The 12,671-nt window shown below is 38.3% G+C and overlaps 1 protein-coding gene across 14 annotated transcripts in view; it reads left to right on the forward strand.

Annotated features, from left to right (window-relative positions):
* Window positions 1-12,671, forward strand: part of LOC124131883 (cadherin-23-like) — a 107,124-nt gene that overhangs the window by 54,856 nt on the left and 39,597 nt on the right. For all 14 annotated transcript variants that reach the window (XR_006860738.2, XR_006860739.2, XR_006860740.2 and 11 more), the window contains 10 exons: window positions 6,120-6,191; window positions 7,211-7,383; window positions 7,595-7,645; window positions 8,067-8,156; window positions 8,810-8,899; window positions 9,087-9,218; window positions 9,642-9,764; window positions 10,429-10,507; window positions 11,347-11,465; window positions 11,999-12,202. Coding sequence is in view for 9 of the 14 variants with exons in the window: in XM_046495397.2 (XP_046351353.2) it covers window positions 6,120-6,191; window positions 7,211-7,383; window positions 7,595-7,645; window positions 8,067-8,156; window positions 8,810-8,899; window positions 9,087-9,218; window positions 9,642-9,764; window positions 10,429-10,507; window positions 11,347-11,465; window positions 11,999-12,202 (1,133 nt within the window). In the remaining 5 variants the exon portion in view is untranslated. The remainder of the gene's footprint in view (window positions 1-6,119; window positions 6,192-7,210; window positions 7,384-7,594; window positions 7,646-8,066; window positions 8,157-8,809; window positions 8,900-9,086; window positions 9,219-9,641; window positions 9,765-10,428; window positions 10,508-11,346; window positions 11,466-11,998; window positions 12,203-12,671) is intronic.

A 12,671-nucleotide genomic window follows, 5' to 3' on the forward strand; every position in this document is an offset into this window, starting at 1 on the left:
ATATATCAAATTTCTTTGTGCTTCTTGTGGCCAGGAGCTGGCGGGGATCAGGAGACTGGTCATGCAGTTTTCTCTTTACTCAGACTGTAATTAGGAATCAATCAGGTGTACAGGACACAAGTTGACCTGAAGGACATGTATGATGGTCAATAAATCTGGCCGGTTTCAGAGTTGGCTTGCCGATATCAATAAGAATACAAATACTGGCTATTCTCTGTTTCCGATCAGTAGTGAGGCATTTATTTATTTATATTCTTACTCAAACAGCAAGTTAAACATGTACCAAATACAGTAAACTACGGTTATAACGAACTCAAAGGGACCATTAATTTTAGTTTGTAACAAACATAGTTCGTTATAAGCATATATACAGCATATATACAACAAATGACTGGGACTAAAAAATAAGTTTGTTATATCGGTCAGTTATAAGAGTGTTTGTTATAAACATAGTTTACTGTCAAAGAAAAGCTTTCATTTATGATTTTGGTATTTTTCATGTATTTTATCTTGTACTGAGCCTTAGTGCCCCTAATTAGATATATATATCATATAATGGGTAGGTTTCTCGGCAGGATAAAGCCAACGGATAAAAACGATATCCGTTGGGGTCATATGCGGATAGAGATGCAAATATCAAAGGTGAAGTAGGGACTACTTTCACTGTTTATAAACAAACATGGCGTCGCCCTCGTCATTCGGGGATCGAGTCAGAATTAACCATCAGCAATCTAGATAAACTACAGGGATAATTGCTATCATTATTAAGGACAGTCTTATATACTGAAAATCAGTGTCTAACTGTGACGTAGATAAGGCATTTTATAAGTTTTGGCAACTTTGGAGATATAAATTTCGAAACAATTTTGTGAGGGCACGAGGCCTAGCCAAGCGGGATCATTAGCCATATCTGTGCTTGTAGACCTCTGCGGCTTGAAACCTTCTCCACAAATTAAAATAGTTGGATTTGGCCGAAATGTATGTGAATTGTTACCTTGTTGCGTTTTGTCGCTGTGTGTACATCTGACTACACTTCGTAACGTTATGACAGGACGGACCGACTGTCAACAAGGTCTGACCGTGGCCGTGACGTCTCAGAGACAGGGTTAGAGTAGCTTCCCTTTGACAAAGGGCAGTTACTCCAGCCAACAGACCGATGGATTGCCGCAAAAGGCAATTAAAAACAATTGATGTTTTGCGTTTATGTTGCTTCGCCACTGTATAAGAAACAGATTTCAGTTGGAACTATATTGGCTACAGTCACTGTCCGACTGACACATCACTTACCCTCTGACGTAATAGATATTAATGTGCGCATTGCAGGAAAACTCACAATGTTTCATTTATGTTTGTGAGAGAGGGAAAGCGATTTTTAAGCACAGAATTAAAGAATGACATTATATGATAAAGAGGTTATCACGCTTGTGTGTTTGGGGATGGTAAATATCCTGTATTAGGAATAAACACTATGTATTTAGCTCGCCAAGGCTCGCTAAATACAATGTTTATTCCTAATGCAGGATATTTACCATCCCCAAACACACTCGCGTGATAACCTCTCTCTCTCTCTCTCTCTCTCTCTCTCTCTCTCTATATATATATAATATAATATAATATAATATAATATAATATAATATAATATAATATAATATAATATATATGTGGCACTATTGAGTAACATTACCTGTATAAAAATTAAGCCCCAAATCATTTTGTTAATGGACATGGACTCAGGTTTTCTTTCTCATGGACTCAATGTCTGTAAAAAATTTTCTCGTTTATTACGAGATTTGAAACTATAAGTTGCCCCCATGTCCTTCAGATGAATGTTGTATACTGTGCCTCATACTCTGTGGACTCAAAATGTATCTATTATGTATGAACATAGTTGATGCAACTAGCATCCATGCTATGTTTTAAATACAGCAGCATCTGCCAGTTTGAGCAAATAGAGGAATGAGGAACACAATATCGGGCATACCTTTATCTCTTATACACGAACACGGACCTTTCGAGGGATTATATCCATCAGTGTCAAAGGAGGAAGATACCCACACTTTTCATTGGTGGTCAAAACTTTAAAAACATTATCTGCGTCATGTTGATTTTTTATAAGCAGGATTCTAGGTAATCTCTTACTTGCTAACACCAGGGTTGATATGAGGGATAACACGCCTGTTGTGTTAAAATTTGATACATTCCCAGGTTTTATAGATGCGGGGCTATTTCCCTACTAAGTGGGCTAACTTAAACAAACAATCTCTTTGCATCAATTTTTTCCACAATAAAAAATTGAAAAGAGAAGATAGTTACAGTGCACTGATACAGGACTGACTCATGATTTGAGTGTAAAATCCAACTGAAATCCATTAAAACTAAGTATCTAAAGTATTTCATCCTTGTATATGTATAAGGTAGGATATAGATATAGATAGGGTGTCTCAGATTGCCTGACATTTCTTTTAAATATAGTTTTTAAACATTTAAAATACATTGTATAATTTTTAGACTGTTTGTATCTGAGTGTGACAATTCATATGTTGTTATGATATTTGACAGTTTACTTTAAAATCCACAGGGAGAGCCATGTGACTAGGAACATTTGAAGCATTTACATCCCTTCTAGCACTATTTCAAAGATGGCTGCCACGCCGTCTGCCCATGTAATGATGTATGCTACAAATCCCTTTTGGATCATGGAATACTAAGCACTTTTGTAATGCCAGCATGAACTGGCTCAGTGCAGGAGAGATTCCTGTCTGAAATGCTATGCTTAGGATGTTTGAGAGGATAACAAACCCAAATCTGGTTCCCTGCTAGAGACTCTTACCAACAAATAAAATGGGGAGCATTTGTCATGTTAGACATCTTCAAATTGCTAGGGCATATTTGGCATTATATGTACCAGCTTTATAGAAGCAAATAGGAATGACAAACAGTAACTGTTAACAAGTAAATACTAGGGATGACAGACTTGTATGTTATGATTTATGCAATTGTACCTTCACAAATGATTGCAGAATAAGCAACATTCTTATGGTGAAACAAAATGGCAAATTTGACATTGGAGTCTGATGTTTAGAATGAACAATTTATGTATACCATCAATGTTTTAAATACAGTGAACACTTGTTTACTTGAGGAGGCCTGGCAGTCTATCGAATCACAGACATACTTGTTTACATGTATGTTCCATCATGGTATTGACCGCCTCCATAGTCTAGTGGTAGAGCATCCGCCTGGATAGCGGAAGGCTTGGGACTCGATCCCTGGCCGCGCCATACCAAAAGATGTTAAAAGATAGTACTTGTTGTTATTCTGCCTGGCGCTCGGCATTAAAATTAAAGGGCTAAAACAAGATAAGACAAGACTAATACAAGCACACACACACACACACACACACACACACACACACACACACACACACACACACACACACACACACACACACACACACACACACACACACACACACGCATGCATGCTCGTCGCTGTGTAAAGGCAACATCTTGAACGCAGTGTTAAACACCATTTCACTTCACTGTTCATGGTATTACACCATAGTGCTGATATGTATTCCGATGGGACAGTGAAGTTTCACTGCTTAGATCGGGAGAACAGAGTAATAGGTACTACTAATATGTTCCTATCTTGTCTTGGTACCTTGTTTTCCCTGTGTGTGTCTGTGTGTGTGTGGCATCACAACTGATGGGACTCCCTGAACTAAACGGAAAGTGTTTGATATTTTGATATTTCAAGAATCAATCTCAACTTGAATAACATCTATTTGAGTTATCAAATATTTAAAAAATAAATTGTGTGTACTAACTGTGGTTTTCATGAAATTTATTTTCGAGATTTTGAAGTATTTTTGTGTGGTTCAGTTCTGAGCACAGTGATGTTCCCACTAACCATGGCGTATTGTGTTTGTGTCTGTCTGCTCACGATTCATCACTAACTCACCCCATCATGTCTTGTCCATGCTAGCTGTCAATGAAGGTAAGGTTGCCATGGTTACACATATACGTGTCATACATAACATAGATTTCCTGAATAGATTACCAGTCCTGTCATAGGTAGATGATGAGAACCAAACTGGATGTCTTGCTTACTTTTTGTATTTTTGTTTCATTAAATGTACTAAAAAAAATCATATGATTTCCATGATTTTAACTTTGCTGTGTATCAATGAAATAATTTTGCTATGATATTGTGTTGATGTTAATTAGTTTTCTATTTTGATAGATATGTAACAGTGTACTTGCCTGATCATAAAGATTTTAATACTTTTCATATATCTGCATGTGTGTCATGTCATGTTTGGCCCCTTAGATAGAGATATACAAGGTTTTTGTAGTGACGAAATGCTGTATTTTATCTGAATATATAAAGTCAGTATTTCGCTTGAGTGAATGAGAATGTTCATTCAAGTGGAATATTTCCGAATTCCGAAACTACTTTCCATCTGCCTGACACGGAGTAAGGTCATGAAGATCATGAACATCATTAGGAAAATACATTGTAAAAGTATGATATAAAAAGATAATGTGTACTTTCTTGTTGAATACCAATTCTAATCTCACCTAACAAATGACAAGATGTAATAGATGATTAAATTCTTGAATACAATCATTGTGATGTTTCTAGGTTATTTAGCTTGACATTTTTACGTTTCCCTTGCTTGATACCTTCTTGCTGAACCAACCCAATGATAATGACATATGTATGATCTCTATAGCCAGATGGACCTACTGTGTGGAGGTAATTCATGGGAGTGCATGAGCACTGGTAGTGTGTGAGAAATATGACTGCAGATTGAGGGTTTATGAGAGTATGCATTCCATGTCAGTCAAACAAATGTTAATTTTAAGTCCTTGTTTGTCCTTGTGATAGTTACATGAAGCGCCATGGAGGTTGTAGATGGAATTGTATGTTCCATCATACTCACATTTAATATTTGTTTGTTTGGTTGTTGTTTAATGCCGCACTGAGCAATATAAAGCTATATGACAGTGGTCTGGAACAGACAATCCAGTGATTGACATCATGAACCTCAACCCACGCAATTGGGATACGATGACATGCATCAACAAAGTCAGCAAGCCTGATCACCCGATCATTTTAGTTGCCTCTTACGACAAGCATAGTCACCTATCACATTGTTGAAAACAAAATATGTCATTTCTTCATTAGAGACATGTATTCAAAATATACTTTTACCCAATCATAAAACCCTAAAGATAAGATTATTAATATACAATTAATGAATAGTATGAACTTATTAATGAAACTCTTTTACTTTGTTCAATTATCAAAATTCCCAACCAAATCAAGACACCAAATATGGTATCGCTATTCTTGAGAAAATGTTGATATTCAAGAAAAAATGCCCGTGTGCATTAATCAGAAACATCAGTGTAAGGAGAACTTGATTAATTATATTCAAATACTTTACAAGTGTGTGTGAGTCCTCATGTTTGTCAGCAAGGAAATTAGTAAACAGTTTGTCATAAATTTGAGCAGAGCTGTAACTATTCTGTTGTAATGGGAAGGTTTGTGTATTTTATTCTTTTTCTACACAATACAGAATATATGTCATGGATGGACATATCATTATGTCTGTCAATTTCATAACCTATAAATATAAGCAGTCTCCAGCTCCATGCCTCCTTTGTTATAGACTTTTAGCACACTCCTTATGAGACCTTATGAAATTGATTGCTGACGACGGTTTTATGTACATTGTAGTCAGGCATTGATATGTCTACTTTGGTTATGTGCCTGTGGCTGTGTAGGGTGACAGATTGCCTGTGAAGAATGGGGTGAAATTGACATAGTTTGACTTAGATATTTTGTCACTTTTTCTTCATATGAAAAAAGAATTGATGCGGTCGAAAGTAACCTCTGTATGAGGTGACATTATTTCCCCTTTGTGTTATTAAAACTTTCCATAAAGTTTCTTCTTCATGGAAACATGTAGGAGTTCGTCTTTCACAAAGTTCCTCATTTAGTGTATTTATTGTTGATGTAAGATGTTCGTGACTGACTGATGTGAATGGTGACATCATGAGTCTGTAAAAGATTGTGTTAATACAAAACCCATATTGTTTCTGTTTCAGTTGTTTCGAACAGCCCTCCTCAGCTGAGAAACTTTGGTGGTGTTATTATATGGCCCGAAGATACACCAATAGGTAAGACAGTTAAAGGGGGACAAGGCTGATGGTTCCAGAGAATGATTGTTAAAGGGGGACAAGTCTGAGGTTTCCAGAGAATGATTGTTAAAGGGGGACAAGGCTGATGGTTCCAGAGAATGATTGTTAAAGGGGGACAGGGCTGAGATTTCCAGAGAATGATTGTTAAAGGGGGACAGGGCTGAGGTTTCCAGAGAATGATTGTTAAAGGGGGACAAGGCTGATGGTTCCAGAGAATGATTGTTAAAGGGGGACAGGGCTGAGGTTTCCAGAGAATGATTGTTAAATGGGGACAAGGCTGATGGTTCCAGAGAATGATTGTTAAAGGGGGACAAGGCTGATGGTTCCAGAGAATGATTGTTAAAGGGAGACGGGGCTGAGGTTTCCAGAGAATGATTGTTAAAGGGGGACAGGGCTGATGGTTCCAGAGAATGATTGTTAAATGGGGACAAGGCTGATGGTTCCAGAGAATGATTGTTAAAGGGGGACAGGGCTGAGGTTTCCAGAGAATGATTGTTAAAGGGGGACAGGGCTGAGGTTTCCAGAAAATGATTGTTAGATGGGGACAAGGCTGATGGTTCCAGAGAATGATTGTTAAAGGGGGACAAGGCTGATGGTTCCAGAGAATGATTGTTAAAGGGGGACAGGGCTGAGGTTTCCAGAGAATGATTGTTAAAGGGGGATAAGACTGATATTTACAGAGAATGATTGTTAAGATAGTGTTTGAATGACCTGATTAATAATTGCTCCCAAGCCAAGTAGCCCAAGTTATCCCCATCTCAGATCATAACACATGTTAGTCTATTATGCCACATATACAGGGTAACATCTTGTCACAAGTACATTTGGATTCCACTTGTATTGTATATGAATTGACATGACACCCGAGGTCCTGCTAGATGTAGAGCATACCAGGCATTGGTATTTAAATATGATTTTCTTTTCTGTTAGGTAGCCTGGTATTTACGTAAAGTAATTGTTACTAAGTGATATTTATGAGGATCATGATGGTGTTGTAGATACCGTTCTTGGCAACCTGACAGCGGTAGATTTTGATGGACCAGAAGATCTGACGTTCAAAACGTCAACAGATGAAACCAAGAAGCTGGTGTCCCTGAGTGCTCCACGGAAAGTTGATGCCGACACATGGATTGTTGACATTGTCCTTAAAGCTGCACTAGACAGAGATTATGTGAGTTATTAGGGGCAAGAATGTATAATGGAGAGTACTTCTTTTGATAAAGGTTCAGGGACTTCCGACACCAGTCCCAAAATATATTTTTTCAAGAGAGTCCGAGTCTACAAAAGTCTTGCTATGGAGATTCAGGATGGTGTATTTTTGTAAAGTAGGTTTGTGTTTTGTGTACATGTATATGAAGTAAATATGTTTCATATATTTTCAGGAACCTAGTGAAAGAAAACTTTTTTTCTCAATAGACGATTCTACAAGTGAGGTAAATTATTTCTTCATATTTCAACTTTCAATTTTTGTATCATAAATGACAATTATTCCGATCAGATGATGAAGAAGATTTACATGGGATGCTTCTTGTGCATGTGAAAAAAGTGATAAGTTTGTTCTTTTTGGAAATGAAGTTGTGTCTCCCAGGGCAAGTGACTGTTAAAACATGCCTCAGTTCACCGAGCATTGAATGGGTAGGATGAGATGGTAATGTGACTGTTAGCCATCTAGCGCCTCACACGCAGCTTGGGTTGTATACTCCCCAGGGAGCTGAGAATGAAAATCAAGTGCACACTGATCGATTGACCAGGTTAATGAAGTTTTTTTAGCCTGCTCTAGGGTGTGGATTTGGTCCATTATGAGTATGCACATTATTATATTTGTAGCCATTTCATCATTTGATATTGTTGTAGGTACCGGCCCGAGTATCATTATTTATCAGGGATGTGAATGATGTCAGGCCGCAGTTTAAAGATATGCCATACAAAGCCACAATAAACGAGGTGAGACAAATAAGAGTTTTTAACATCTTCATTTGAATTTCTAAATCGTATTTAAAGTCATAAAATGGAAGCAATTAAAGCTGGCTAAAAAGATCGATAAATGGAATTATCATACATGGTAAGAAATAGTAACGATTATCCATATGAAATTTATGTCGTCGATAATATCTTACATAAACTATTGAGAATTTTTATTTACCAAAACACTTGTTATTGTCAATCATGTCAATTGCCAAAAACGGAAAGCAACAGTTATTGTTAATACTTAAGTGTCCACAGAGTAATTCATGCACAAATGGGTCACTACTCACCAGTGGCATGAAGTGTGTTGATTTCTTTTGGACTTCTCTAATATTAATCATAATTGATTGATATTTAATGAACAGTTATTGATCTCTATGATCTGTATCGATAGCCAGCCATAGAAGCAACAAATTCAAGGACACCAATAATGGGCTTCATGCATTGTGCACATGTAGGGAATCGAACCTTGGAACATCGGCATGACAAGCAATTGCTGACACTATAGATATCATGAGCAATGCCCCAAGTCACCGAGCCTGATCACCCGATCCATATAAATCCCCCAGCCTGACAGGTGCCCTCAACAGTAGAAGTATGTCTCCTTGTACATGACTCTCTATATGTTCCAGAGTGAGGTTGCAGGGTCAGTAGTTTTCACTGGGGTCAGCGCCACTGACCCCGACAATGGCAGGGGAGGAACCATACAGTATTCCATGGAGGTAGGACTCAGTGTATAGAAAGAGAGGAAGCATTGAATTAAAAATGCACTACTACTTTTAAAAGTAATAATTCAAAGACTGTATTTTCAAGAGACTTTATTCAATAAGTGCCATATGATGTGCATTACTTCTTATCCGTACCATTGTTAATGATAAATGATGTTACTGTATCCCTCTCTCAATGTAGACGGACGCCCAGGCTGCAGACGAGGACTACCGCACCACCTTCCAAATTGACCAATACTCTGGGGTCATCAAAATCATCAGGCCACTGGATTATGAGAAGCATAATTTCTACCAGTTCAAAATCAAGGCAGTTGTAAGTTGAATAGAGAATTAGAGATCATAATTTTTCTTCATTATTTAAAAGGAATAAAATTGTTCTTAGGGAGCGACTCCTATCTCCCGTACATGCCACACAATTCCTACATGGTTGGTTCGTTGGTTTGTTGTTTAACGCCGCACTCAGCAATATTCCAGCTATATGACGGCGGTCTGTAAATAATCGAGTCTGGACCAGACAATCCAGGGATTGATATCATGAGCATCGATCCACTCAATTGGGATTCATAACATGCATCTAACACATCAGCGAGCCTGACCACCCAATCCCAATAGTTGTCTCTTACGACAAGCATAGTCGCCTTTTAGGGCAAGCATCGGTTGCTGAAGACCTATTCTACCTGGACCTTCACAGGTTCAATTCCTTCATGAACATTGAAATACATCACGTGTTGTGCAGGATGGCTATGGGTTGGAAGGAGAGCCGGCAGATTTTGTGGTGACTGTTCTGGATGTCCAAGACACTCCACCGTACTTCATCAATCTGCCGTACAGCGCGGAGGTGGATGAAAATGTCACAGTGGTAAGTGCCTCTTAACGGATACTACTGAAAGGAATCAGCATGTTTTTTTCATCAAAATATTAGCACCGTGACACCTTGTTGGTCTGAACAATACCAGTCATTATTATATATATAAACCATCAACGCCTTAAATGCATATTAGAAATACATGCTTGCATTCAAAGAAATATTTCTCTCACTTATGATGATTGATTAACTGGAAAATTTGTTTTTTTATTGATTTTGATCAATGGAACTGTTTTTTTGAAAACTGTAATTATGAAAATAATGTTGATGAACCAGCATTTGAAATTGGCACTGGTCATATTGGCCTTGCCATATTCCCCAATGGTTAAGACATCATAAGGGGTTTTGCTCTATGTTATCATTATAAGAGATGAGTGGTCTAAAACTGTGAGTTTCTACTGCTGTGATCTGTATTCATTTTTGGAAGCTAGTCACTATAGTAGCTATGCTAGAAGCTGTGTCCTTCAGTAGTGCTGATATCACAGTGAAACACTGATGATGGGTATGGGATATACCCAGACATGGCACCCAACATAGGGATTTTACTGTCTTTTCTTGAAACTGGAATGTTTAACCCGACATGATGCAAACATGTGTTGTTCACTTCCACTGAGACTATATATTCCATTCCATATTTCTTCTCTGTTCGTGACTCCAGGGAACAGCAGTGCAGCAAGTGTCTGGCTTAGATGGAGACAGGGGAATTCCTAACAACCTCACATACAGTTTTGTTAGTGGTAAGTAGCTCTTTTCACTTGCTCTGTATATACATTTGAGTCTCTACAATTCTGTATTTTGTCAAAGTAGTTTTCTGATTCTATATGTCAAGATGCGGGGTAGAATAGGTCTTCAGCAACTCATCCTTGCCGTAAAAGGCGACTATGCTTGTCGTTAGAGGCTACTAATGGGATCGGGTGGTCAGGCTCGCTGACTTGGTCATCATACTCCAATTGAGTGGATCGATGCCCATGATGTCAATCACAGGATTGGCTGGCCCAGACTTGATTATTTACTGACCTTCATCACATAGCTGGAATATTGCTGAGTGCGTTAAACAAAAACAACAACCCAAAAACCCCAATATATCAAGCTTAAAGACCAGGGACACCTTCCACAAAGTGATCTTAGCGCACACTTTAACATTGACTTACGACAGTCTCAGCATTACAATCACTTTGTGGAATGGAGCCCTCTTATCAGAGAATGTCATTACCTGAATCAGTATTATACCCCTGAATGACAGAATTATATTTCTGCTACAAAATGACACCAAGGGAAATTGTAACTTCCTGAAGACATTATACTTTTATTGATAACAACTCCTTTATTGTCTTTACATCATTTCGGGACTACTTCCTGCCCTTCATCAGGTCGGGTAGCCTAGTGGTTAAAGCGTTTGCTCATCACGCCGAAGACCCAGGTTCGATTCCCGACATTAAAGCGGCATTAAATCAAACTCACTCACTCACTTACCTTTATCAGGTGATCATTCATTCAACTGATGAAGGGTCATACCTCTGTGGTTGTCCGTGGCTAACCTGTAAACCATAATTAATTAATTTTATCTTTGCTGCAGGTGACTATCAGAACTTTGACCTTGATCCCCACTCTGGATGGGTGACTGTAAAACACCCTTTGGATCGGGACTCCCAGAATGTGAGGAACAGAGGGGGCGTGTATGCCTTCTATGTAGAGGTAAGCAATCACCAAGCTGTGCCGCACCTCTTTCCATATTAATTATGGAAAGGATGACATTTAGGAATGTCAGTAATAAAGTTAAATATTGTATATGACTTTGGATATATGAACTCTAAGAGAACCATTTCGTTAACTATTAACATGAACAGTACCATTAATTATCACTGCTTGGAATTTTATCTGTCTATTGATGCTGAGGCAAATCCTGGCTTTATAGTACAGCAAAAATCATTGGTGAATACTCACCTACCTCTTATGCCTCAGATAGTATTTCAAAATATCTACTGCAGATTTGTCCTGAAGGGATTGCTTTGGAAGAACTTATTTGTACTTTTTATATTTAAGAAGTATGGTTTAAAACTCTTGTAAATGCAGTATAAACATTGCTCATTTGTTATTTAGCCTTATGTTGTCACTGTTTTGTTATAAATTGATAGAATATTGCATTTCCATGTTGTGATTTCGAATCATTTTTTTCTTCGGCAACATGTGCTAGTCAGTCCTATACATCTTGAACAATTCCACTACAGGCAGCAGAGCAGATTCCACTCGGACAAGTGAACACCAACCAGACTACAGAGACTACCCTTGTCACCATCACCGTGCGGGACATCAACGACAACGACCCAGTGTTCAGCCAGCCCTCCTATAATGCCAGTATCCTGGAAAACATGCAGAATGGGGTACCCATCACATTCCAGCAGGAAGTCATGCGAGTTTCGGATGCAGATCAGGTGTGTTGGTAGAACCCAGTATTGGAAATAGCATCACTGGCTAATACATATAACAATGTGGACCACAAGCTTGAATAACACCATGATTAACGACTGAGGTTCCTTTTAGATATATCTTGGAAATAATCTTGGACATTACTCAGTGATGTAAACCTTATCTTGGGATTAAGCAGTATCAGAATGGGTGAACAATGGCTGCCTTTAAGGTCTTTGGTAGACAGGATGTCATGTAATAGACATAGATCTGTAGGTCTAACTGAACATTCACTGACCCGTGAAGATCTGGGGTTGTATAGGTCTTCAGCAACCCATGCTTGCCATAAAAGGCAGCTATGCTTGTTGTAAGAGGTGACTATCGGGATTGAGTGGTCAGGTTCACTGACCTGGTTGATGCATGTCATCGTATCCCAATTGCATGGATTGATGCATGTGTTGTCAATCACTGGATTGTCTGGTCAAGACTCGATTA

The sequence above is a fragment of the Haliotis rufescens genome, unplaced genomic scaffold, assembly GCF_023055435.1.
Source record: "Haliotis rufescens isolate VD_foot unplaced genomic scaffold, xgHalRufe1.0.p SCAF_20, whole genome shotgun sequence".
NCBI classification, from domain to species: Eukaryota; Metazoa; Mollusca; class Gastropoda; order Lepetellida; family Haliotidae; genus Haliotis; species Haliotis rufescens.